The sequence below is a fragment of the Colobus angolensis genome, unplaced genomic scaffold, assembly GCF_000951035.1.
Source record: "Colobus angolensis palliatus isolate OR3802 unplaced genomic scaffold, Cang.pa_1.0 Scaffold99, whole genome shotgun sequence".
Taxonomy (NCBI): domain Eukaryota; kingdom Metazoa; phylum Chordata; class Mammalia; order Primates; family Cercopithecidae; genus Colobus; species Colobus angolensis.
In genome coordinates this window covers 703122-730848 of record NW_012123931.1, presented here as the reverse complement: position 1 = coordinate 730848, position 27727 = coordinate 703122, and the positions used below count along the sequence as shown (strand labels likewise).

Here is a 27727-nt window from a genome sequence, read left to right as displayed (position 1 = left end):
TCCCTGAACCGCACTGCAGGAATAAGCAGTCTGTTTTAGAAAGATTCCCATGGCTAAAATATAGACAGTTTGGATCCTTACCAGAGTATTATACCAGAAAAGTTCCCCTTTTACAGACCCTGTTGCCAGGGGAGTAGATGGCAGCTTTTTCTCCCCTTCTACCTCTACAGCACAGGCAGTGTCCTTCCCTTTCAAACACTCCCTGATGGGGATGCTCTATCCTCTCTGTGGACCAGGCCTAGTAGGCTCACAGGTCTCTTACAGACTGCTCAGGGGAAGGAAAGTTGAGGGAAATCATCCATGTAGATTTTTTTTTCTTCATGTGCATCCATTCAACCTATTAAATTGCTTTTTATTTTATCTTAAAAGTTGATTTTATTTTTCTGATTTTAGTTATTGTGAAAAAGGGCAGCCGGGCACAGTGGCTCACGCCTGTAATCCCAGCACTTTGAGAGGCCAAGGCGGGTGGATCACCTGAGGTCAGGAGTTCGAGATCAGCCTGGCCAACATTATGAAACCCTGTCTCTACTAAAAATACAAAAATTAGCTGGGCATGGTGGCAGGCGCCTGAAATCCCAGCTACTCAGGAGGCTGAGGCAGGAGAATTGCTTGAATATGGGAGGCAGAGGTTGGAGTAAGCCAAGATCCCGCCGCTGCACTCCAGCTTGGGAGACAGAGCAAGACTCTGTCTCAAAGAAAAAAGAAAAGAAAAGGAAAAAGGAAAGGAAAGGAAGAAGGTAGGAAGGAGAAAGGAAAAGAAAAGGAAAGGAAAAGGAAAGGGAAGAGAAAAAGACAATTCAAGTATAAAGAAAAAAACGGGAATCACAGTTATTCCTGATCTCACTATCTGAGATAGCCACTGTTAACATTTTGGCAGATTCCCCTCCAGCCTCTTTTCTATGAGTAATTTTACACGGCTGAGGTCATACTATACAAATGCTTGTGTCCTGCTTTATACACTTAACATTATATCAGAATCTTTGCTAAGTATTTTTAACGACTATATGGCTTTATCTTGTATGGACATTCATGGTTAACCTAAAAATGTCTTATTTTATACTTAAATTGTTTATTATATATCAAGACACTGCCTTCTGCCTTTGAAAGAGGTGAGTAATTTGTATATGTGATAATATTTTGCATGTGCAGTTCTGCAGGACAAAGTTCAGCTCTTTCCATGCATTTCATATTAAGGATGGTTTAAAACTTTCTGCTTAAGGCCGGGCGTGGTGGCTCAAGCCTGTAATCCCAGCACTTTGGGAGGCCGAGACGGGCGGACCACGGGGTCAGGAGATCGAGACCATCCTGGCTAACATGGTGAAACCCCGTCTCTACTAAAAAAATACAAAAAAACTAGCCGGGCGAGGTGGCGGGCGCCTGTAGTCCCAGCTACTCGGGAGGCTGAGGCAGGAGAATGGCATGAACCCGGGAGGCGGAGTTTGCAGTGAGCTGAGATCCAGCCACTGCACTCCAGCCCGGGCAGCAGAGCGAGACTCTGTCTCAAAAAAAAAAAAAAAAAAAAAAAACTTTCTGCTTAAACCAACTCTATTGTGATAAACTTACTGAACTCAGAATTTCATGGGATTTCAGACAGTTTTTCTGCTGATGCTGGATCACATACTAATCCTCTCCTTTAGATAAAACACACAATTTTGGCATCTCTGGGCTCAGAGTTAAGGGGTATCAGGGATGGGGGACTCATATTTGGAGATGGCATGTAAGACCTGACTTGGACATGGTAGGAAGGTGATGACTGGGCATGCTGGGATGGGAAAAAAAGCAGATGAAATGGGTGGAGAGAGCACTGGTCAATACAAGGAGGAGGAAGAGACTGAGACCTTGTCACTTGTCAGTTGGAGAAGAAGAGGATACAGTGGGGTTTGAAGATCATTGGTGAGAGGTAAACTCACGCTGAGGAAGAAATTAGAAAAGTGATAAAAGCCAGACCCTGTGTTTCAACACCTTGCCTCCCAGAAGGACTGAATACCAAACTGGACATCCACTTCTGATTTGAGGGAAGATTAGAGAGGTCAGTTTAGATCTGGGGCAGTTGCTGAAATGCAACAATCTATGAGAAGAAAGAACAAGATTTAAAAAAAAAAAAACAAAATAGAGAAGTAAGAAGCTGATAGAAAAGATAGTAATTGTAAGAAGCTAAGACACTGCACATTATGGAGATGATATTACTAAGCATAATATTTATAGTAGAAATTTTTATTTTATTTTATTTTTGAGATGGAGTTTTGCTCTTGTTGCCCAGGCTGGAGTGCAATGGCACCATCTTGGCTCACCACAACCTCCGCCTCCCAGGTTCAAGCGATTCTCCTGCCTCAGCCTCCTGAGTAGTTGGGATTACAGGTGTGCACGACCACGCCCAGCTAATTTTGTATTTTTACTAGAGACAGGGTTTCTCCATGTTGGTCAGGCTGGTCTCAAACTCCTAACGTCAGGTGATCTATTACAGACATGAGCCACCACGCCCGGCCATATATTAGAAATATTATAAGGTAGAGGCTAGGCATGGTGGCTCACACCTGTAATCCCAGCACTTGGAGAGGCCAGGGTGGGCAGATCATGAGGTCAGGAGTTCGAGACCAGCCTGGCCAACATGGTGAAACCCCATCTCTACTACAAATACAGAAATGAGCCAGGTGTGGTGGCACATGCCTGTAATCCCAGCAACTGGGAAGGCTGAGGCAGGAGGACCACATGAACCTGGGAGGCGGAGGTCATGGTGAGCTGAGATCACACTACTGCACTCCAGCCTGGGTGACAGAGCGAGACTCCATTTCAACAAAAAAAAAAAAAAAAAGAGAGAGAGAGAAATATTATAAGGTAGAAATACCTTATATTTGTAGAATTCTTTATACTATTCTTCCCATCTCTTGTCTCTTGAGCCTCAGTAGCACTTTTGTGAGGCTGTAAGTACAGGAATTATTCTTACCTCACAGACAGGTGAGCAATTGGGCTTCTAAAAGATAAAGTAAGCTCCCTGAAATGACACAGAGAATCATTTCTTTATGAACGATCAGGACTAGCATCCAGGTTTTGCAAAGCCCAACTCAGTGTACTTTTCATTTCATCTTGCATTGCTTAAGAAAGCCAGACATGTCCCAGGTACCATCCACTAGTGATCAGTGAAGTGTACCTTGGCTAGCAGTGGTGGATGTAGAAGATGATGCAGGTTCACCAAGACAGTACATTTGAGAAACTGCCATTCTGCCCCTTAGATGCTGACTGGAAAGCTTCTAGGGCCTATCTGTGTGCCTTATTCAGGGAGACTCATAAAGATCTTGGAAAGTGTAAATGAACATGTTTTATGAGTAGAAATGGACCACAGTTTAGCAGATAGAACGCCTGGGTTCTAGCCCCAGCTCTGCCATTAGCTGTGTGATCATAGATAAATTCTTTCCCCTCTTGAGGTTTGAGCATCACTGACTCTACAAAGAAACAAATTAGTTCTGGAAGTGGATAGCAGTGATAATTGCATAATATTGTAAATATACTTAATGCCACTGAATTGTGGGGTTAAAAATAATTGAAATGGGGCCAGGCGTGGTGGCTCAAGTCTATAATCCCAGCACTTTGGGCAGCCGAGGCAGGCAGATCACTTGAGGTCAGGAGTTTGAGATCAACCTGGCCAACATGGCAAAACCCCATCTCTACTAAAAATACAAAAATTAGCCAGGTGCTGTAGTGCATGCCTGTAATCCCAGCTACTTGGGAGGTTGAGGCAGGAGAATCGCTTAAACCCGGGAGGCAGAGGTTGCAGTGAGCCGAGATCGCGCCACTGCACTCCAGCCTGGGCGACAGAGCAAGACTCTGTCTTTAAAAAAAAAAAGGTAAGTTATATATTATACATATTTTACACAATGAAGTAAACAAAAATTAAGTGGATTATACTAGATGACCTCCCCTGTAAGTTCCATGAGTCTGTGACATTTTAAAGGCTGAAACTAGAACCACAGAGCAGCATTTTGATCTCATGGGGACTCCAAGCTATTTTGTGGTTTTTTGGACCTTCCTTACCCTACTCCAGATTCCATCTGCAGCAGACAGCTTAATCAGCTGCCTGCCCACTGTGTGGCAACTTATCATTAAAACCTCAGTATAGTTTGGCTCCTCACTATTAATAGAGGGAACCCAATGACAGATACTTATAAGCAGACTTCTTACAGGTGAGATGTCACGTACCTTGCTCTGTGATGCCATCTTCAGCCACAGTTGTTTTACCTGCACTAAAGGCTGTGCTCACCAGCTCATGGCTGTGCTCCATGCCAGTCAGGCTGCAGGGCAAGGGCAGGGTATAGGAATAGCCACAAGCTTGCCAAGGTGATAACTGCTCATATCCCAATAGAGTTGGGAAGTTTTCTATAACTGAAAAGTTAATTGTTAGTTTGTTTTCACTTTTAAAACTAGTTCTATTAAATTCCCTTTCTACTGACCCCACGAAGTCCAGTAATTTGCTAAGTGAGCATTTGCTAAGAGGATGTGGTAAGTTTAGTTTTCAGCACTGGCGTTAGCTTCTTCAGTCATAGATTCATGGCGCCTTCATCCTAGAAGGGCTCTGACAGATACCTAGTCCATCTCCCTCATATTGTAGGTGGAAGAACTGAGGCTCAGAGAAGGAAAAGGAATTGTCAAGCAAGAATTGGCAGAGCCCAGCCTCGCCACTGGCAGTTCAGTGAGTTTCCACCTCACTTCTGTACTTAAGAAAGTGAATCTGTTTCGCCTATTGCCACTTTCTGTAAATCAGAGGAAATTCATAGGAGAAATTAGATGCTCAATTCATTTAATGTTTCCTTATCATTAGTCATAAGTCGTGTTAATTTGCAGAGCCAGTTTGTCCACAGGGGATCATAGATTTCCTACTGGGAAAACAGCTTGTGTCTTTATAAGACAAGACATCCTGAAAGCCTGCTGCAGCCTACTGTTTGATTAGGTAACTGCTTTGCATAAAGGATTGGCACTTTTTATTTGCCACCATTTAGTCTATTAACTGGAAAGACTGAGCCCCATGATACCAAGGATGACTTGAGAAGAGAAACCTGGATAATAAAAATGATGTCCCATCCTTGATGGAATGAATCTTATGTTTCCTATAGGGTTGCAGTTTCTAATTAAAATGTTTTAATCAAAAGATTCCCTGCATTTTATGGCACTTTCTTGACTCTAAATTCCTTCCCATTTAATTATTATAATGAACGTAATTAGTATGTGCTGTCAACCCGTTACTTTATTTACATTTTGTATTAGATAATTAAATGTGGTATGATAATTAAATTAACTCAAATGACAGATGATTTGACTGCCTGCATATTACTATATTGGGAATATGCACCTTTGCTTACTCATTTTATTTAGCAACTGGCTTTTTCATTTGGAAAGGCCCTATAGATTGCAGTTATCAGAGTTGGAGTTTCTTGTGATCCCTGAAAGGAAGGATCCCCTTGTCTCCCTCCCCCATCGGGCTCTCTCTAGTGAAGTCCGTGCTGATCATGTAACCGTCTGCTCTGCACCACACCCTGCCAAAGGCTCCTGAAAGCCTCTGGGCAGATCTGAACAGGCAAGCAAGTTGGAGAGCAAAGCTTGTGAAACTCGGTTCTGCCTGAGCTGCATGCCATGCATTTTCCAGCTCTTTTGTAACTCAGTGACTTAGTGAGAAACCCCAAACATTAATTTGACTACAAGTTCCGAAAATGAATCTGTTGTACTCACCTCGGGTGTTTCCCTGTGCAGAGAAATAAGGAGTGGTTTCCTAGAGTCATTGTGTGTTAAGAGTGGCAGTTTTCCAGAATCCCATTCCAGCATTTAGAACTTTTAGAGGTGGCTTAATTCCTGCTCAAACATTCTTACTTCACTCTTTGCCTCAAAGGCAGATGGTCAGTCCTAGGTCACACCCACTTGGTAAACTCCCCTAGCCCCATCCCAGTTGGTGAATGGAGGCTGCAGTGGTGGGCTCAGAGTGGAAACTCCAGCACTCAAGGCCTTTCTGTTCTCCCAGAGTTGGCAGCTTATTCTTTAGCTGTCACACAAGCATTCAGCTTTCTATATTTTCTTTCTTTGTGTGACAGATACGTTCCTTTCATAAAATAGAAATACATCATGTCTAAGGAAGAGCCTGAGTTTCAGCAATGCAACCATTTTGGAACCAAGCTACTCTCAATATTATAGCACCAAAGAAAAAAATGTGGGGTTTTTCCTCCAAAAGTAGAACAAAAATTCTTAATTAAAAATAATTTGGACCTAAATATTTATTTTGAGACTTCTGATAAGTGAACTGGCTGATATAAAAATGGAGAAATTTGCCAATTAGCAATTTTGGCGAATTGCATTAAACTTCACAGAATCCAAATAAAAGATACCTTTTATTTTCCTCATTGTTTTGGTGAATTTTTCCACACAAGGGTAGTTGAAAGTGCCACATGCTCACACTAGATACAGTTTTTACTCCACAAACCTCTGAGACGTCAGAAGAAACTCCTGACTGGCCTGAGTGGCTGTGTTGCCAGGACATCACCTGAGGTAGGCAGCAGCCAGCCCAAGGAGCTGCTGCCAGGTCAGGAGTGTGCACGAACCTCAGTTATCCTTTGCTCACTTGAAAATCTTCTATTGGGGCATCAAATCAACACAAGAAAATGAGGCCAGAAGGAATCTTTTATCAAAGTTTAATTCATGACCAATAATATAATTTTTCTGGGCTTGCCTTGGTCTTCAGCCATGGAGGGGGCGTTTATAATAAAAATCCCTCTGAGATAGACTGTAAAGGCTTAGGCTGTAATCACAGGGAACACCTCTTCTGAGATAGGAGGTTTTATATAAGACCCTCATCAGTTTCAGAAAGCCCATCATGATGGGACAGATATTGGTACAGCAGTCAGGACTGCTGGATCCTTTTATAGCTTTACAGCTGTTTGACCCTAGGTAAGTCACTGCCCTTCTCTGAGCTTTAGTTTCCTGTCTGTATGAAGAGTTAGCCTGGGTGCTGTCAGAACATGGTTCCCCAACTGTGGAAAACCTGTGAGAAACCTCTGCCTACAGGGTTCCTCTGTGGACCAAAACTTATAGAAGTACAGAGGATCCTCCCACCTCAGAATCTCTGGGCTGCCACTCAAAACACTGTTTTGACACAGCTGCCAAGGGGACTTTGAAGTATCAGTCTGGTTCTGGTCACCTGCCAGCTCCCCTTCCCAAAGGGGCATGCCTGGTTCACCTGGACATACCTGACAGGTGATAAACCTATTCTTGTCTGGAAGACAGTGAAGGAGAATCTCCACTCAGCACCTTGGGCTATAGAAGTGGGAGGGAAGGAGATGTCATACCCAAATAATTCTTTTATGTATGGGCAACTGCTAAACTGAAAACACACCACAGAAATAACTCAGAGGTGCATTGAGATTGTGTTAGGAAAAGAAACTGGAAAATGGCTCACATGAATCAATGTGAACATTTAATGGGCCTTAATTGGAACCTTATCCTACTATACTTAGAACAGAGAGATGAAAGCAGAAGAAATCTGAGAGACCATTTATTTCTCTTGAGAAAGCAGTAAACTGGAAACTCCAAAAAGATTTGATGACTATTATATTTTTATGATTAAATAAAATTGTCATAGACTAGTGCTGGAGAGCCCATAAATGTTCCGTGGAAAGTATCCATGCTCTCTGGCAGCTATTAGGTTATGACCAGAAAACCTATCAGCCCGTGCGCTTCATTTATTAACCCTGCTGTTCTCATACCACCCAAAAGCTCCATGGTAAGGCAAGTTTGTCCTCAGTTCTCACAGGAAAGGTCCAAACGCAACTTAGAACCTTTGAATTTGAAGGCATTATTACATGCTGTCCATTCATCCACCCACCTCGCTGTGCCTCCATGCACATATCGCGTTAGTCTATAATGGACATAGTCTTTCGGGGGCGGCGGGGAGAGAGAGAGAGAATATGTATAAGAAATCAGTTCTCTTTTCTTAAATAAGCTAGATTAGAAAATCAGAATAGGTGCTCATTGAGAATTTGGGGGTGGCATATTTTACGTGATGACTTTTTTCCTTTGTAAGAAAAAAGTATTATAAGCACCTTCTCTTTTTACCATGTTTAAATGTCTTACCTATGCAGGTATGGGCAGCATAGGATCATGATTGCCCATAGCAGTGATATATGCTATGGATCATATTATGTCTGCAGGTTCACAGGCCTTCAGAGATCATCTATTCCAACTGTCCTCATTTCCAGAGAGGAGAAGGGCTTACTCCAGGTCACTGGAACCAGGCCTCCTGATATATTATCCAGGGCTTTCTGTGACCAATCTTCCTCCCACCCTCAGCCCCAATGGTAAAAGGGACACAGATAATACAAATATACACAAAAAAATCCAAAATAAAGTAGTTTCTCAAATTTATGATGATATGGTGAGTCTATATAATTTACAAGGTTAGTGTTCTATAGACAGGGTTTTCTCAAATGTAAATTAAAATGGAAGCAGCACTTGTTGCCATCATCCCTGATTAGCTGTAGAGCCCATGACTTTTAGCTTAGCCAGGTCTTTGAGAAAATCTAGCCCAACTTTCTTGTGCTGTGTTTGAACAGAATTTAAAACATGCTTCCACTTAAAAGGTAACTCTTCTCACAGAATAGACAATATGAAAGAAGGAAAAAGAGGCCCTAACACAGAACAGAAGATTGGAAGGTAACTCATTCTTGGAGAAATGCCAGTATTGTTAGCTTTTCGTCCCTATGAACATTCATCACTCATTCCTTCTCTCATTCATCAACTTTTACAAAATGCCCACACTGTATCAAACCATGTGCTAGGAGATGCAGAAATGAGCACAACCCAAACCTTGAATTGATTCCTTCCTTCAGCAGACATTTATTGAGTGCCTGCAGTGTGCCAGGCCCTGTTCCAGATATCCAGGATACAGTGGGAAGCAAAATAGACAAAGTCCCTGCCCTTAAGTTGCTGACATTCTCGGGGCTGGGGGAAATAATTAACAAACGTGGATCTATGCCAGAGGTTCCTCTTGAAACTGTTTCACAGTGGAGGTGGATGTTTGAGCTGATACCTGTAAGTGGAGTAGATCCTTAGGAGGTAGCAAGGTAGGAAAGACATTCTAGGTACTGGAAGGAACATTAGCAAAGGTATTGAGATGTAAAATGACCTGGCAGGTTCAGGGGACTGCAAGCTGTTTATTCTGAGTGGAGCTCAGGATGTAGGAGACACAAGAGCTAAGACTAAAGAGGCAGGCAGGGTCCAGGTCAGGAGGGACCCAAGAACTTGAGGATTGATCCCCTCAGAGACAAGGACCCCCTAAATGTTACAAGGAGGAGAATGATATACTCAGACTATGTCCCAAAGTCCCGAATGTGGAGAATGGTAGGTGGGCATCAGACTTCCACACTGAAGCCCCAGGGCTGTAAACAAGCGTCCCTGGTTCTGAAGCATTATTCTCCCCTGCAGGAATAGAATGATGTTTGAGGAGGGGAAAAGCCTTTTTTGCATCCTTCTGCTGGTACCCAGCACAGCCTTTTCCATAGGAAGCAGAGAGCAGCTGGTCAGGGGCCATCTCACTCAGTTTCCCTGGAGGGACACAGCAAAACAGCCATTCACCCCCTCACTACATGAGAAAAGCCCTTGTTTCTCTAGGATCACCTGGTTTCCAAAGCCTATAAAAGGCCAGTCCTCCAACTGCTGACTTTTTAGCTTCTTCTGGTGATCCTGGCTGCTTTCTTTCCTCTTTCCCTTCTTCCTTCTCTCTCATCCCTCCTCGTCCTTGACACTTTGCTGGTGCTAGAGAGCAGTGGATCCCTGGGACCACCAGGGAGAAGCCTGGTGCTTAAAGGGGCTACTTCCCATATGGTCTGCCAAGGTTGCTGTACTTAATCTCAGCTTGGAAATCATCTAATGGAAGAAGCAGATTCGGGAGGATAGGAATTTGTTTGCAGTGCTAGCCAAGGGACTCTTTGTGTTTCTCTGCTCTGATTTTGACTTGATCATGTATATGTATAGGCTCTTCAAACTTTTCTCCTGAGATTTTAAAATAAAGCCACTTCTGTACCCTCCCTACCCTAACCCCAAGGCATCAGATTAAGCAAGGTGTGTGTTTGGGGCATGCCATATTCTTTATGACACATAGAAGTCATTGGCCTCAAGGACCCTCTTGTCATATTGCTCCTGGGCCTGGTCTCCAGGTGTGACAAACTTGACAAGAGCAATGTGGACAGAGATGCTTGGCTCTTGCACTGGCCTAGCCTGGCCACTGCAGCTGCTGCCTTTTTACTATAGCATTGTAGCAGGACCAGTTTTGTGGAGAGGAATGCAGCAACTACTTTGTTTCTGCTCTGCTAGAAAAATATTCTTTGTTCCAATGATTTACAAACTCTCTCTGCTTTTTTAATGAATTTAGATGTCTAGACACCTATTTTTGCCCCTGCTAGGGACACCTTGTCTCTGACAAGGGAAAAAGTAAAACAGGAATTCTTAGGCATAAAGAATTTGCCCTGGTGAAATTTAACTATTTACATTTCTGTCTGACTCCATATACCACTCACCCTACCACACCAACCAATGGAACTGGTTTGGCCTTAGGTTTTGACAGGTGCTTACAAAGCCAGCAGAAAGAATCTGCTTCTGCCTCACCCTGCCCCTCCTCTCTGTAGCACTGGCTGTTGGACCAGATAGGGTGCTGGCCAAAATACCCAGCTAACTGTTCTCACACATAGAAAGATGGTGTTATCTGAGTCCTTGAAGGCCCGGGATGGGTAGGCCCAGAGCTCTGGTGTGGTAGGTACAGGCTCCTTGGAGTAAGGATTTGGTCCTCAGTCATTCATTCCCCAGATAGTTAATGAACACCTGTTTTCCAGGCACTGTGCTAGACACTATGCCAAATACTAGGAATACAGCAGTGAATAGGGGGCTTAACCACTATCCTTACAGAGCAGACAGTCTTGAGACTTTTGAAACTGGGGATTCATAGCAGTCTGTCTTTGCCTAAACAACTGCTCTGGTATCTGGAGCAGGGCCGTATGTGGTTCTGCCTTCTGGTCTGTGGCAGGCACAGGGCTGGGGTCCCAGTGATGTAAGTGTTTAGAAACTTGCCAGAGGGCCCTGTGGGGAAAAAAGCAACTAATAAAAATAACACAATATGGAGAGCTTTCTAAAACCACTGATGGAGTTCTCCTAAATAAGGAGAAAATGCAGGATCACTCTTAGGTCTTAGAAAAATCAGAAGAGGCAGAGTATAAGTAGGTAAAACAGAACTTGACCATTTTCTGTTGTTTCCTTGAATATAATGAGTTCTAGAGAGCTGGAAATTTTACTATAGGACATCATGATTTTGTCTATTATGTATGTAGATTATATAATAGAGAGAGAGAGCAAGGACCGGGTGCAATGGCTCACACCTGTAATCCCAGCACTTTGGGAGGCTGAGGTGGGTACATCACAAGGTCAAGAGTTCAAAACCAGCCTGGCCAACATGGTGAAACCCCATCTCTACTAAGAATACAAAAATTAGCCAGGCGTGGTGGCATGTGCCTGTAATCCCAGCTACTCAGGAAGCTGAGGCAGGAGAATTGCTAGAACCCAGCAGGCAGAGGTTGCAGTGAGTGGAGATCGCACCACTGCACTCCAGCTTGGGTGACAGAGCAAGACTCCATCTCAAAAAAAAAAAAGAGGGAGCAAGAAACTACTACTTTATTTTTATTTTTATTATATTTTATTATTTAGTGTCATAGTTTGGTATGGTCAGGGAATAAACTATTCCCATATAAGTGAATTTTTCAAATGACCAAATTTACCTTTAAAAAACAATATGTGGGCTGAGCGCGATGGCCCATGCTTGTAATCTCAGCACTTTGGGAGGCCGAGGCAGGTGGATCACCTAAGGTCAGGAGTTTGAGACCAGCCTGGCCAACATGGTGAAACCCCATCACTACTAAAAATACAAAATCAGCTGGGCATGGTGGCAGGCACCTGTAATCCCAGCTACTCAGGAGACTGAAGCAGGAGAATTGCTTGAACCTGGGAGGTAGAGGTTGCAGTGAACAGAGATTGCCATTGCACTCCAGCCTGGGTGAGAACAGTGACAGTCCATCTAAAAAAAAAAAAAATGTGTTTAACATTAACTTTCCAGTCCCTTTTACAATATTATGACGTCTCCTTTCATCTTAAACCAGTTATGCTGAATACATTATGTATTTGTGATGCCTTAAGAAATGAGTTCCTACTACGATGTTAAGGCACGTTATTATCATTATGTATGTGGAAGCAGATTTTTAAAGTGTAGCATACTAAGTAAGGATAATTGGTTATAACAAGATATTTTACTACAATACAGTAATGCTCTCTCAAGACCAACTGAAAAGGGTAGAGATACTTACTTTTACACCAAATGGTTCTAGGAAACTTTTTGAATTCTCATGTCTGCTTAAAATAATTTTAATTCTCACACCTTCACTTACTAATGTCAGCTGGTGCTTCTTCCTCTTGTCAATTTACTTAAACCAGCAGTGTCCTTTCTAAATGCTGATTTCATTCTACTCTAGGCCAGAAAGCCCACTTCTATTAGACTTGCTTCTGAAATGTGACTTGGTAGATTGCGTTGGAGTTTGGAAGACTTTCTTGTAAGTAACTGACGTGGATTTTGTGGAAATACTGGGCACTCTGTGAAGGCAAGAATGTCTCTGATTTGTTCAGTATTCCATTCCCAGTGCCTCACACCATACTTGGCTAGAGTAGATGCTCAGCAAGTATTTGATGAATGGACTAATCTCTCTGCTCAGAGGCCTGCTTGCTCCCTTTCAGGTTCTTGACTGAATTCCATGTGGTCACAGTTGGAGGAAAAGGTCTCTCTGGGTGAGGGAATCAGGCTGTTTTACATTTATACAACATGATAGACTCTCCTTGGGCCTTCCTAGCCACTCCTTGGAATTTTGTGGAGTGAATATGACAATTGTCATTTTACAAATGTGAAATCTGCAAACTCTTTCCAGGAGAATTTGCATTTTTAATCCAGATTCGTGACCACTCGCTATCCCACCTCCACTTTCCTTTCTTTCTTAAAATTTAAATTTTGGGTAACACTATACATGCAATACCAAGTAGTAATATTACAAATATATTTGACATGATAGCATTTGTTTCAAAAATATAAGACAAGTTTTGCAAAGCACTCAAAACTTGTCAAGGCTGCTCCAGAGGCATCCAAATAAATGGCCATCCTAAGATAGTGCTAATTTGAAGTCACATGTTCCAACAGTTCACTCCTGAGAATCTAGCCCCATCACCAACCCTTCTCTCTTTCAAGTTCTTATATCTGATAATATGAGACAAACCCTTGGCACAGCCAGCACATAACCAAGAACTGGTTATTTGATACCAAGCCAAGAAGAGTATAGGTTTTTTGAAAAAAAAGTCTTTTGTGTTAATCTGTCTGTGTCAGTTGGTTTGTCTATTTGAATGGCAGTATGTCATCCTCATCTTCATCCGGACTGGCAGAGCCATGCAAGAAGCTGGCTGGCAGCCAGTCATGGAAGTGAGTTCAGGCCTAGTGACAGAGAGCCCTTCTGCCCAGGAAGGAGTGGCCTCATGAGTCCAGTGGCCATAGATGGGCCTTTGAGGTGAGGAAGAAGCCGGTATTCAGAATAATAAGATTGCTAAGCCCAGCTCCGCCAATGACTAGCTGAAGGACCCGGGACAAGCTCTCTTGAACTTTCTGAGCATTAGTTTCCCCATTGTAAGAATATAGTCATCCATGTCTGCCCATTTCAGAGTTTAGAGACTTAGATAATGTAGGTAGAGGGGCTTTATAGCCTACTAAGTACCGTCTCTGCCAGTAAGAGGTTTTCTGCTGTGTTAACTGAGGTTTTGGCAAAGCATTGTCCTGGAAGACTTTGAATTCCTTCATACCAAGTGAAACACCAGTGTTGCCCACACCTGAAAAAGTGGGAGGAGCTTTTCCAGAACTCTTCTTGTAACCAGACCAGGGATCCCTGAATTGGTGCCCAGGATCCTGAGGATTCTAATCCTAATTTTCTTTTAGGGTAAGAGACAGCTTATCACAAAATATATTCTTCAGGGACTTGATGTGCAGACCTAAGGTAATGTAGACACCACTGAAGCCTTCAATCCAAAAAATGCCATCTGTATTTCATGAGATGAGATGTGGTATGATTCTCCCCCAAGGCAAGGCACCAATTAGTCTGTTAACTAGGGGCCCCATGTCACTTTATTTCATTCATTCCAGTAACTTTGAGGCCCTCCTTCTGTGCCTCGCCCCCAGCAGAGCAATGGAGGATTCAATACCAAAAACATAGTTCCTGCCCTTCTGGAACTGGGGATTCAGCTACATATACTTAGTTATGTGATAGTTGCTGCCATGTCTTTGGGTTGAAAAAGAAAGGCTGCCTTTGGCTGTGCTGCCTGGGAAGACTTACTGGGCTTAAGGATTTCCTTAAGTGCTTCAAGGGAAGCTCATCCTTGCCCTCAATCAGGAGTCCACAACACCAGCCTATTAGCTTTGGCTCTTCCTGCTCTGTTTTCAGGTTGACAGGTCTAACACAATGGCCTCAAAACACAGACATGCACAGTAAGTTAAGTCACTGTTTCTTTGTACCAATTTCTTGGATCATGCTTTTCCTGGATTTTCTTTTCAGAGCTGTCAGAATACATTTCCTACTCTGACACTGCAAGATCCTGGCTGGCAGCCCCAGCACTGTTTGTACAGCTCTCTCCCATGCAGGCAGGGCCAGGGAGAGACCTCAGCAATGGCTTCCCAGGTGGCATGAAACTTGCTGATGAGTCCCAGCCAGAGAGTAGGGCCTGCCTCTGCCAGACCCTGTGCTCTAAAGAGTAGTCCTATGGAGAGATGGGGCTGGGGCAATGGGGGAGGGGGACAAGACGATGGAAAGCATTTAGGAAGCCTCACACAGGGAGGGGGATTCTGATCCTGAAAGTGTGTGGAAGTCAGGTCTAGCGGGAGAAGACTCAGAGCAGCAGAACTGGTCAGCTAACCAAACATTCATAACTAACATTGTTCTGTACTTTACGGTCACAGACGCTGTCTCATTGGATCCTCATCTAAATCCTGAAGGCTGCCATCTACCCTCATTTTATAAAGACTCTAAGGCTCAAATTAGTTAAGTGACTATAGCAGATCAGGGGGCAGAGCCAGACCTAGAGCCCGGGGCTGCCTAACACCAGCACTCTTGAGCTGTAGCTTCATGGCTTTTGGCCACTGAGAGACAATTGGCCCAGGAAAAGCCACTCAACTGACTCTGAAATGCACCTGCTTAGAAATGGTAGCCTTTTTTTTTTTTTTTTTTTTTTTTGAGATGGAGTCTTGCTCTGTCACCCAGGCTGGAGTGCAGTGGCCGGATCTCAGCTCACTGCAAGCTCTGCCTCCTGGGTTTACGCCATTCTCCTGCCTCAGCCTCCCGAGTAGCTGGGACTATAGGCGCCCGCCACCTCGCCCGGCTAGTTTTTTTTTTGTTTTTTTTTTTTTTGTTTTTTTTAGTAGAGATGGGGTTTTACCGTGTTAGCCAGGATGGTCTCGATCTCCTGACCTCATGATCCGCCCGTCTCTCCCTCCTGAAGTGCTGGGATTACAGGCTTGAGCCACCGTGCCCGGCCCCAGAAATGGTAGCCTTTCTAATGGAATGTAATTCCGGCTGAGGTTGATGAGAAATGATGAGGATTGTGCTATGGAATGAACTACTTTCCCAAAATTCATGTGTTAAAACCCTAACCTGCAATGTAGTTGTATTTCGAGATAGGGCCTTTAGGAGGTAATTAAATGAGGTTGTAAGGGTGGTGCCCTAATCCAATATGACTGATGGCCTTATAAAAGGAAAGAAGAGATCTCGCTCTCTAAATGCACTCACCAAGGAGAGACCATGTAAGCACATAGCAAGAAGGCAGCTGCAAACCAGGAAGGCCCTCACCAACCCCACCATGCTGGTTCCCTGATCTCAGACTTGCAGCCTCCAGAACTGTGGAAAATAAGTTTCTGTTGTTTAAGTGGCCTAGTCTATGGTATATTGTTATGGCAGTCCAAGCCAACTAAGATAGTTTTGTGTTAAATCTATGAGCTTCTTCCCTCCACCAAAAATTCACCTATGGTTTCCAGGTACCCACTAGCCCCTGCTTTGAAGACCGAAAGAGGAGCTGTGCACCCACTGTCTTCTCTCCAGAGAACGATCAGGAATAGCTCCAAGGAAGCCTTGAAGTACTCTCTCGTGTTTTCTGTTTAGTCAAAGAGTTGCCATATGATTTCTCCTAAATTCAAAATGTAGGAATATAATTTTCAGTGAGAAAGATTATATATATTTACTGATTTATTTTTATATGTCTCCCATGTGTTTTTAAAATAGGGGGTACAAGTGTACTGTTTGTTACACAGACATATTGCATATTGATGAAGTCTGGGCTTTTAGTGTAACAATCACCTGAATAGTATACATTGTACCCATCAGGTAATTTCTCATTCCTCACTCCCCTGCCACTTTCCCACCTTTCCCTCCCATTTCTGTTCTTTCACTCTATATGTTCACATATACACAGTATTTAGCTCCCACTTACAGGCAAAAACATGTGGTATTTGACTTTCTGAGTATTTCGCTTAAGATAATGGCCTGCAGATCCATCCATGTTGCTGCAAAAGACATGATTTCTTTTTTGTTTTGTTTTGTTTTATGGCTGAGTAGTATTTTATGGTGTATTTATATATGCACATACATACCTCGCTTTCTTTACCCAGTCATCTGTTGATGGACATTTAGGTTGGTCCATCTCTTTGCTATTGTGAATAGTGCTGTCATAAACATACAAGTGTGAGTGTCTTTTCTATATGATGATTTATTTTCCTTTGGGTAGATATCCAGGTGGTAGTTCTATTTTCAGTTGAGAAACCTCCTACTGTTTTCCATAGAAGTTGTACTAATTTACATTCCCACCAACAGCGTACCAGCATTCTCTTTTCTCTGTATCCCCACCAACATCTGTTATTCTTTGACTTTTTAATAATAGCCATTCTGATTGGTGTAAGATGGTATCTCATTGTGGTTTTAATTTGCATTCATCTGATGATTAGTGATGTTAAGCATTTTTTCATATGCTTGTTGGCCATTTGTATGTCAGAAATAATATATCTAAAGATCCAGCATTCTGGGTCATATTCTCATTCTTAATTGGGTACTTGGTGACACCAGTGTATACACTTTGTGAAAACTGAGCTATTCACCTAAGCGAGGTAGGTGAGTGGCCATAGGGGTGTGTGTGTGTGTCATCAATAAAAAGGTTACTTCTTTTTAAATTCACCACCTTAAAACCCAGAGCAATGGAGCAATTTGCCCAGGGTCACAAAGCCAGTCGGTAAATAAATACAAGAACCCAGATCTCCTAGCTCTTTAGTTAGCACCTATTTAAGAATCACATCCAAGAACAAGGTTCAATTTCAATGTCTTTTGATCTGAATATTGTTGGAAATTCTGTTGATTTCCTCAGAGCCCTACTCTGCATCTGAAGGTGGACATTCATATTTGAAAGACTGCTTCTCATTATTATTGAGGCCATGCATGCTCCCTACTTGCTCTCTCTAGCTGATGGGTGTGACCATCAAAGAAATCTACAGGTAGTCCATTCTCTGCTGTTGGTGCAGTGCTCTGGAAAGAGTCTTTATGTTTGTGTTGGCCTTGTGTACTCTGAAAGGTGAGGTAGGTGGCTGGTCAGGCTCACGGTGGTGCCTGCCTTAGGACTTATGGGCAGCCCTTTGTCTGGACAAAGGTGACAAACCAACAATTATTGACTTAGTAACAGCTCCGTCAGTAAGGCAAATGGAGAGAACAGCATAGTGTAAATCTGAGATGTCTCTTAATTATGCATATTTTGTTCATTGAGCAAGACTCTCATATCCCATGATGACTCTACTGACTTTGGAAAGCTCAAGCAGTCCAAGTGACATTTTACCACCTAAGGCCTAAGAGTGAATGGTGGAATGGAATAAAACTGAGCCCTGCCCTCATCTCCCCATCTATCAAAAAGCCCCTCAGACAACCCTCTCAAGACAACCCTACTCAAAACCCTCATCATCAAGGTCAGGCTGTTTGCATTCCCAGCCCTGCCCCCTGCCGCAAAGGGTAGTGCTTAGTCCAATTCAGCTGACAGTTCATCTGTGCTCATGACATCAGACTGCCACCCTTTGTACCACAAGCCCACCTGAATTAGCCCACTGAGTGTTAGTGCTGAGGGCTGGCCCCTTCCTGAACCTCTTGATCCTGTCTCCACAGTGTCTAAAATGTGGTTGGAAAAACAGCATAGACTAGATGTCCCATTCTGGCTCATAACCACGCCATGGGGTGGTAGGGTTGGGAGTTCTTACTAGTCCTAGTAAACTCCTTACCTGTAGCCTGGTTAAGTCCTGTCATAGGTGGTCCAATGGGTAAAACTCCTTAGAACTCCAAGGTAACCAAACTGCCTACATCCATTTGCATCTTCTGCAGTCCAGGGATTTAAAAGTAATGGCTTCTGGCAAGTCATCTCACTGCACTGTTGGTCATCTCTGTAAACGGCAGCTGATAACTAGCTCTGTTCCTTGAGGGAACCAACAGGTCCCTAAGGGGCTCTGCCTCACCCCAGTGAGGTTCAGGAGCCCAAATGGAGTAAGTTCCATTTAAGCTCTTCATGTTCTGTGCTGATATGCCAGGAACTAGGAGTTGTCTTTAACATTGTACCTGTGCCAGCCAGACTGGCTAGTATAATATCTTTTCAATTAGCAAATCTTCCAATAATAGCGTTTTAACAATGAAGTTCTAAAGAAAAAACTTGTTCTTAATTTTTGTCCAAGGAGGGGAAAAAAAGAAGACTTCTAATAATCATATCATCATAAATTCTAATGTGGTGACCATTTGGCTGTGTTACAAAATTTGTAGCTAATAGTTAAAATAAAGATTTAAGTAAATGCTTTTATCAATAAAGTAAATGACAGGGCATATTCTTCTCAGCCAGAGTCAGAAATGGCAGCACAGAGCCATGTGCTGAATTGTCACACAGTGCAAGTCTTTAAAATTCCTTCTGGATTTGGAGGTATTAACAAGTCCCTATCAACAGTCTCTAAAGGCTTTTGATGTCATTTTAGCTATTGAACGAAAATATGTGAACTATTACTTTGTTGATTTTGTTCTTAAACTAAACTGCATTATCATCTGAGAGTGTGTTCTTAAAGTATTGTTAAAAGTACTTTGAAAACTTGTAAATCCCTGTAATTTATGTTTCTCCTGCCTCTGCTGTTTCATTCTGTCCTTCTGGTTTTAATTTGAATGTAGCCCTGTCTGGGTGTGTACCTGTAAAATTTTTTTTCCAAGTACAATTTACAGTTCTGACCTTAGGTTTACAGTGTTCCTAATCTTCTAGGAGCTTCCTCCTATACCACGAAGTGGGCTTTGGGTCACCCAGCTCTTTCATATTAGAACTCTCTAATCAAAGTTACTTGAAACAGATCTAATTTTGACCTTTCTTAGTTTATCATGGAGGCCTAGGGAGTAAATTAAGAGGGCTTCCCTGCAAGCCCATTCGTTGCATTGCCCTATTTCTTTAAATGTACACAGTTGTAAACTTAGACTGCTTCAAGACAACAGTCTCATTTATCTAAACAGTTCTTTTAGACTCAGTGGCACTGATGGAAACAAAGATAAGAAGTATAGATTGGACAAAGGGTCTTTTGGAGCCTGTAACTTTTTCTGAAACTGTTCCCATTTTCCTTAGAATTAGCTTTTCTTTCTTGGACCTACCTGCATACAGAATAGATCTGTCTGCATTGAGTGTATTCAGTGAGCTAAGTTAGGGGAAGACTGCAGTGGGCAGGGCCTTACTTTCTTGTGAGTGAGCTCTTTGCAGGTTTTAAGGAATATGACTACTCTGCTTTAAGGGGGCATGGGGAGCACTTTGTTAAAGCAGTGTGCATTCTGAATCCATTTCATAGGTGTCCTTAACTCTGTGGCAACTACACCTTTCATCATGGATTATAGTAACTTTTAAATGAGTGCACAACTTTCAGGATCTTTTCCTTAAGTTGGGAAATGAGATTTTTTTTTTTTTTCTGCTGTTTTCAAGTATCACTTAAATTAAGCTCTGTTATGGAGTTAGGAGTCTTTTTCTTTACACTCCTTCAGCATGTTTTCCGTGGTTCTAGTCGACACTGTTGCAGGCGGGTGACGGACAGACCAGGGCATTTTGGCAGCTGACCTGGGCTGCTCCTCCATTTCAGGTAATAGTGCAGTCCGGCCGCCACCCGACAGTGCTGCAGAAGCTCTGCCAGTTGCCCTTCCAGTATTTCAGTGACCCACGGCTGATCAAAGTACTGTTCCCTTCACTTATCGCTGCTTGTTACAACAACCATCAGAACAAGATCATTCTGGAGCAAGAGATGAGCTGTGTTTTACTGGCCACTTTCATTCAGGTACCTTCTACGTTATACCTAATTGTCTAGCTTTATGTGTAAACTAATGCAACAGAAACGTAAAAGTAAGCCAACTGTTTATTTTTTGCTTTCCATACTACCTTTTAAAATCTTTACATATTTATGTGCTCTAAAATTAATTTTTAAAATATCAGCATAGTTTCTGAAATATTAGTGGAACCGCAATTGGGTGTTATATAATTTCTACTTGGAGGAATTCAAGGAAAGGATATTTTTCCAGTTAATGAACTGGTAAACCATACTCAGGAAATGTTTTTAAAAGACTGCCAGATTTCTTTAAGGCTTTAACTATTGTATTTATCTTGCTTTTATTCTAACTATAGGAAATAGATAAAATTGCTGAAGAAAGATGAATTAAAACTAGTTGTACATTTTTAAATAAATATGATTTTCATATATACATAATGTGTAAAATAAAAACCTGTTATATTGATTTTTTTAATGTAAAACAACTTTCAAGTACAGCCTTATATTTTTTCTGATCCAGTTAAATTCTGTAGGGCTAGAATCAAAATTAGTGCCATAGCAAAGTACTATTTCCACATCTAAATTAACTCAGTCAACTGAAAAACCAAGTTGACTATGCTTTAACATTTGCTACTAACTCATCCTGTGAAATTTTTTGTCATTGTAGAGCATTATTTACTGAAAATCTCCCATTTCTTTCAAATGTTCCACCATAAGATGTGTTTTTGCTCCATGACACACATGTCATGAGTAGATAGTACTTTCTAGTCTTCAGAATAATGAAACAGAAAGCAGAGTTCTGTATTAGTATTCTTCCATATTCTGGTGAATATACATCTGTCACTGTCAGAAGGATATGATAGTGCCCAGCTGGCTGCGAACTAGAGGATAGCCAAGGAGTTCCCCGAGCCCTCATCTTAGACAGCATTTCGAAGTTTACATTTTCCAAACTATCCTGTATTAGATAATTAATAAGCACAACTAGATCAATTATGTTAGAAAAGTTTTGTTTTCGGCTTAATTGTTCTGTTTGAATCTACATTTTATTTTCTGAAAAAAGTTAAATTAGATATTCAGATCTACAAATATGGATTTCAAAAACTGTCTTATAGTTAATATCTTAAGAAATTTTATAGTATATAACATCATATCGACACTTAGGATTCTTCATATATTTTTAGAGCCTTAGGAGTAAATAAAATAGAAAATACATTGTGGGCCGGGTGTGGTGGTTCACATCTGTAATCCCAGCACTTTGGGAGGCCGGGATGGGCAGATCACTTGAGGTCAGAAATTTGAGACAAGCCTGACCAATATAGTAAAACCCATCTCTACTAAAAATACAAAAACTAACTGACCGTGGTGGCAGGCACCTGTAATCCCAGCTACTCGGGAGGCTGAGGCAGGAGAGTTGCTTGAACCTGGGAGGCAGAGGTTGCAGTGAGCCAATATCACGCCACTGAACTTCAACCTGGGTGACAGAGCAAGACTCCATCAAAAAAAAAAAAAGAAAAGAAAATACAAATACATTATGGATAATTTTAAGAATGTGCTCTTTCTAAATTCAGATTATTCATTCTTTTATTCAACAGGTAATGTCTGAGTATGTAAAGTGTGCTGGGCAGTGACTGCTCTAGGCACTGCAAAATACAGCAACAAATAAAACAGATAAAAATTCCTGCCTCCACAGATCTTTGATTAAAGTGGGGGACAGTCAAGCAAAAGAAAAAAAAATTAGTAAAACAAATAGTATGTCAGATGCTATGCTAAGTGCTATGGCAATAAGTGCCGTGGAGAAAAGCAAGGCCGGAAAAGGAGCTAGGGACTTCGGGGAGATGATGTGCAGGTTTTTATGGTATGGGCAGAGAACCCTCAACAAAGACAATGATGTTTGAGCGAAATCAGTTTCATCTGTATCAGCTTAGTTCCTTATGTTTTCAACTGCATAGACAATGACTTATAATGATACAAATGATATCAGGATCTAAAGAGTATATATATTTCTTGTGTTGATCAGATATTGATCACAAAGTACTAAGTCTACCTTTATTACCAAAAAAAAACTATGTGTTTAACACACAAATTTTGTAAATGCTAAAAAAATTTCTTATATAGTTTATTTCAGATAGCATATTAGACTTGTGGAGTTAAATCAAGTTTCTTTCTATAAATAATTGTGCTGAAGAGAATGGATATAGATAGGATTTTTGTTTATAAAATGGTTCCTCAAGGCCTCTATGTGTTACATTATAACTAAGTTACTAGAAAATGATATTAAAATGGGAGCGGATTGTCTTAGGTTTCTGAAGATTTACGTATTATATTTACATTTCTCATTTTCCATCTACATGCAAAATTACCAGACTTTAAGATTTAGCTGCAGAATACATAGGGCTTTTATATTTGTACTTTTTAAAAAATGATCAAATTCTGTTGATATTTTAAGATAGCAAATTTGGCTTAAATTCTAGTTTATTAGATAAAAAGTTATAATTTCCAAAGTAGGCAGCAAGCTGTCTCCTGGTGATAATTTAGCAAGATGTAAGTCATTACTGTTTGGTTTAAATTTATGAGAACTTGGACTACGTAACATCAGTTTCTTCAGCATTTATATTTGGGCCCCAAAATATTCATACAAAAGTGGTTGCATGAATCAGAAGTATATTTAAAACCACCCTTAGGCCGGGCGCGGTGGCTCAAGCCTGTAATCCCAGCACTTTGGGAGGCCGAGACAGGCGGATCACGAGGTCAGGGGATCGAGACCATCCTGGCTAAAACAGTGAAACCCCATCTCTACTAAAAAAAAAAAATACAAAAAACCAGCCGTGCGAGGTGGTGGGCGCCTATAGTCCCAGCTACTTGGGAGGCTGAGGCAGGAGAATGGCGTAAACCCGGGAGGCGGAGCTTGCAGTGAGCTGAGATCCAGCCACTGCACTCCAGCCTGGGCGACAGAGCGAGACTCTGTCTCAACAACAACAACAAAAAAAGCACCCTTAGTGAAATTCTCTGTTCATAGCATTGATAGAAAAACACTTCTCTCCTCATACAGGATTTGGCACAGACTCCAGGTCAAGCAGAAAACCAGCCTTACCAACCCAAAGGTATGTCTCTATTGAAATTAAATTTCATGTGTTTGTTAGCCAAATGAACATCTTTCTTATCCTTTCCTCTGGAACTTTTACATTGTATGTACAATTTTATACATAACCTAAAATTTGAGATTCAGATACCAAGTATGTTTCAGTAAGTAAAAAAATCAATTTTGTCATGAAGCATGAATGCATCCAAATATGTATAGAAATCTATGGGAGTAAAAGAAAAGCACAAATATCTTTGTATAATAATCATCTCATGCAAGATATATTAAATGGTGAATAATCACTAAAGAGCTGCTTTGTAATACAGGAGCCAGATCATTAATATTGGCCCACATTACTCACATAAATGCTGAAATCACATAGATCTGGTTCCTTATCCATGTTCAGAATAAAGTTATCAGTAATAGTAGCCCACAATTTCCCCCTAAGTTCGAGTACTTGAACTTTTGTTTTGAAAATAATTGTTTTACATGGAGAAAAAGTCATCTAATTGGCAAAGTCCAGAGCAAAAGATTTGCAAGTTTTTTTTTCCTATAGCATTCCTGCTGGGGTGTTTGCTGTGATCAGAGTCAGAGATTTAGAATTGTTACCACATTTTTACTTTTTTAAATATTCTGCTACCCAGACTGTAATTGAGAAGTACAAGTTGCTCTTTGGCTGTTATGACAGCATCTCTGATGAATGAGACCCTGATCCAGATCTTCTTCAATTCTTCCATTAATTTGATAGTCTTTAAAGTGGCCATTTAGAGGTATACTCCCAGCAGGACCCTTTAGGGTACCCACCAAGAAACCTTTACTTGGTGGGGGTGGGGGGTGTTACCTTGGACTCTTTCACACACACACAAAAAAGTCCTGTACAGTGGACAGGTGTTGAAAAGTGCAAAGAAAATATAGCTAAAGCTGTTACAATATCACGAAGGAAAACAAAAGACATTTTATTGACTCAGGCACCCAGAAAAGTTAAACAGAAGGCTATGCGACTTTTCAGAAATTCAAGTCAACATCCTTGTCGGTACCATTTGTCTGAGCAAGAATTAGTCTGCAAGTTCAGTTCTGCCCTGACCCAGTCACAGCCTTTGTTTTGTTTTGTTTTGTTTTGTTTTGTTTTGTTTAACTACTGGCGGATACTTGGGAGAAATCAGCAAAATGTGTTAACTATTCTTACAAAACAATTTTATTTTGAATAAATTAAAATGCTTGGAAAAATCTATTTATTTTCAATTGTACAGCAGTTTTGTTTTGTTTTGTTTTGTTTGCCACTAAGAAGTATAAGCATTTTTTTCTTACTCTTTCTCCTGATCATAAAGATGAGTCACAATTTGTTACATGGTCTGGAAGACAGTCCCAGAAGCTGCCTCTGTCTGCTTGGTGGACTGAGGCCTGTGGAAGTTAACCTTCTGTCTTTTCCAAGGGACCATCTTCCCTGATTTTCATGCTTTCCCCAGTTACAGTAGGCTTAACTCACAGAACAGCAAATAGGGAATTGGTCTCTCCTTTGCTCCGAAAGGGTCATCACTATGTTAATGACAGCTCATAATATGTTGCTTTTTTTTTTTTTTTTTTAATGATGATGCCTCACTAAGTTGCCAGTTTGCAACTTGGATTATTTGTTCCCCTTTTGCCTAGATTAGGTCCCCATAAAATGTCTCAAGATATTTTGAGTTCATTGTCCAGGTAAACCTTTAAGTATAAAAGCAGCTCTTGGTAACAACACATTCCTACTGCCCAGGAAGAATTTTGGTTTTCAAATACCCACTGCCTGTCTAGCTGCAATTGTTTACTTTACCTATGCCACTGGCCAGTAAAGCTCCTATCATTCATTCCTACTGCTTTGTTAGATAGGCAGTGCCAGATTTGAATAATTTTAAAGATATACTTAAACTACATTCATGTTTTAAATTAGACTTTCAGAAAACGTCATCATTTACATAAAGTTTTCCCCTTTCATGGCTAACTTAAGGATAGAATATAGGACTGTCATTTTAGTTTGTTCACTTTTTTTTTTTTTGAGACAGGGTCTATGTTGCCTATCCTGGAGTGCAGTCACTACTCACAGGTGCGATCATAGCAAACTATAGCCTCTAACTCCTGGGCTTAAGCAGTCCCCCTACTGCAGCCTTCCAAATAGCTGGAACTACAGGCATGCACCACTGTGCTTGCCTGGTTGCTAATTTTTTTCTCATTGTGGAGTCCAAAAACATCTTTTTTTGTAATTTCTGTAAGAGTTAATATCTGAATATGTTAAAGCACAAACTGGATTGTGGTTAAAATATGTCATATATTTTATACTACAGATAGATTGATACACATAGATCAATCACCTTATTTACCTAAAATGTGTCATGGTTTATTTGAAGTGGGTATCTCCATTTTATACTCAGATATCAAAATAAGTTTAATTTATGAATCTTCAAAGAATTTAACCCTCTTTTATTTCACTTTTTTCCCCCTCAGGGAAATGCCTTGGTTCCCAAGACTATCTTGAGCTGGCTAACAGATTTCCTCAGCAGGCCTGGGAAGAAGCTCGACAGTTTTTCTTGAAAAAAGAGGAAAAATAAATGTTTTGGTTGATTCTGTATTTGAGTACCCTTGTTCATATTTTAAATTGTTCAAGCAAACATTCTAATTGTTCCTTAAGAACTCATTTTCACATGTTTATACTCTCCCCACACTGTAGATATGGCATGTACTTTACACTATTTATGACTGTAGATACTTGAATGTTCTACTTGCTAATTTTGCAAGTTGAGTGTATTTCACTTATGCAAAATATCTTGGAGTTTGATAACTTCCATCTAATGATAATATATACTTTGCATTTGTAATATTGGTGAACGTAGACATAAAATTAGCAAGTCTGTTTTGTTCTTGTAATAAAATAACTTATTCTGTTTTCATTGTTGACTTTTCATGTTAAGGAAATACGAATCTGAAAGAAAAATGTTAACTCCACCCCTTGAAGTATCTTAAATAAAGACTTAATTAAAGTTTACCTGCTCTAAATTTAACTTTTAAAGGTCTACGGTAAAGATATTTGCAACACTTTTACATTCTGACTACATAATAGGTTTGGGGACTATTTGAAATCAACTTAGGGCATTGTATTCATTGGTCTGCCAGAGAACCTCTCTCCTAGCAGATAATTCTGAGAACCTCTCTTGGCATTGCCAAGCCGAAATTATTCTCCTAAGTAAAAATTAGTGATAAAAAAGATGTGTCCTAGTGAATCACCCTAGAGTATTTTCTCTCATGGTTGTGAAATGAAGCAACGCTGAAGTAAAAGTCACACAAAAGGTCGAAATGGTTCTGAATGAGTTTCACACAACTGTTCACTTCTCAGTGTCTGCCTGGAGATGTTGACCTTTTCATGTCTTGTTCTCATCGTTTCTCCACCTTAAGCCCACGGTCAGTGCTAAGCCGTTCACTGAGTGACATCAGTAGTAATTTCTGTCAGATAATGATCAAACATTACCAAGAAAAAAGATCCGGTTGGGAAAAAAAAGATGTGAAAATGTATTCGACTCGGAGACTACGGAGGGGGGAGGGACTGGAAAATACAGAAGTTTTATGTTTTTCACAATCAAACTTACCCACCTAGTGTTCTGGACCCTTCTTATTTGGAGCCTCACAGAGCTGCCGGGTTACATATTTGCTATATTTTACTTCTTTGAAAACAGAAAATTAAAAGGTCTGGTTTAAAAAAAAAAAAAAAAAAAGCGAGCTCCTCCCTATGCGATCGGCACCCCAGCCGCCGCGGGACCCTGGCGTCTCCGGGGCTCAGCCCAGCCAAGCCCCCACCCCGCGGGTCTCCAGCGCCGCGCTCCGGCTCGAGGGCGGGGACAGGCAGCTCCAAGCCAGAGGGACGGGCTCTAGGGCCACCCCTCCCGCCTCGAGTGGCGACTCTGCCGCCGGGCACCGGGGAGCGGGACCCGGGACTCCAGCCGCCGGCCGCGGGTGCTCAGCAACTCCCGGAGCCGCAGGGCCGGGCTGAGCTCCGCGCCTGCGAGGCCGAGGGGTGGCCCCTGGCGCCCCCAATGCTCCTCCCGGACGGGGGCTGCCGCGGGCCCAGCGAGCGACCCCGGAGGAAGGAGGCAGGTGTCGGCCGCAGGCTCCTTCCACACCTGGAACAGGAGTTCCCAAAGCTCGCTGGCCCCGCGCTCTCGAGGCGTGGACGCACCATCCTTGCAGCT

The 27727-nt window shown here is 41.6% G+C and overlaps 1 protein-coding gene across 1 annotated transcript in view; it reads left to right on the top strand.

Annotated features, from left to right (window-relative positions):
• Positions 1-26529, top strand: part of SCAPER (S-phase cyclin A-associated protein in the ER) — a 565180-nt gene extending 538651 nt beyond the window's left edge. The window contains exons 30-32 of the mRNA XM_011932825.1: positions 20258-20449; positions 23487-23538; positions 25992-26529. Coding sequence (XP_011788215.1) covers positions 20258-20449; positions 23487-23538; positions 25992-26095 — 348 coding nt within the window. The 3' untranslated portion in view covers positions 26096-26529. The remainder of the gene's footprint in view (positions 1-20257; positions 20450-23486; positions 23539-25991) is intronic.
• The last annotated feature ends 1198 nt before the right edge of the window (positions 26530-27727 follow it).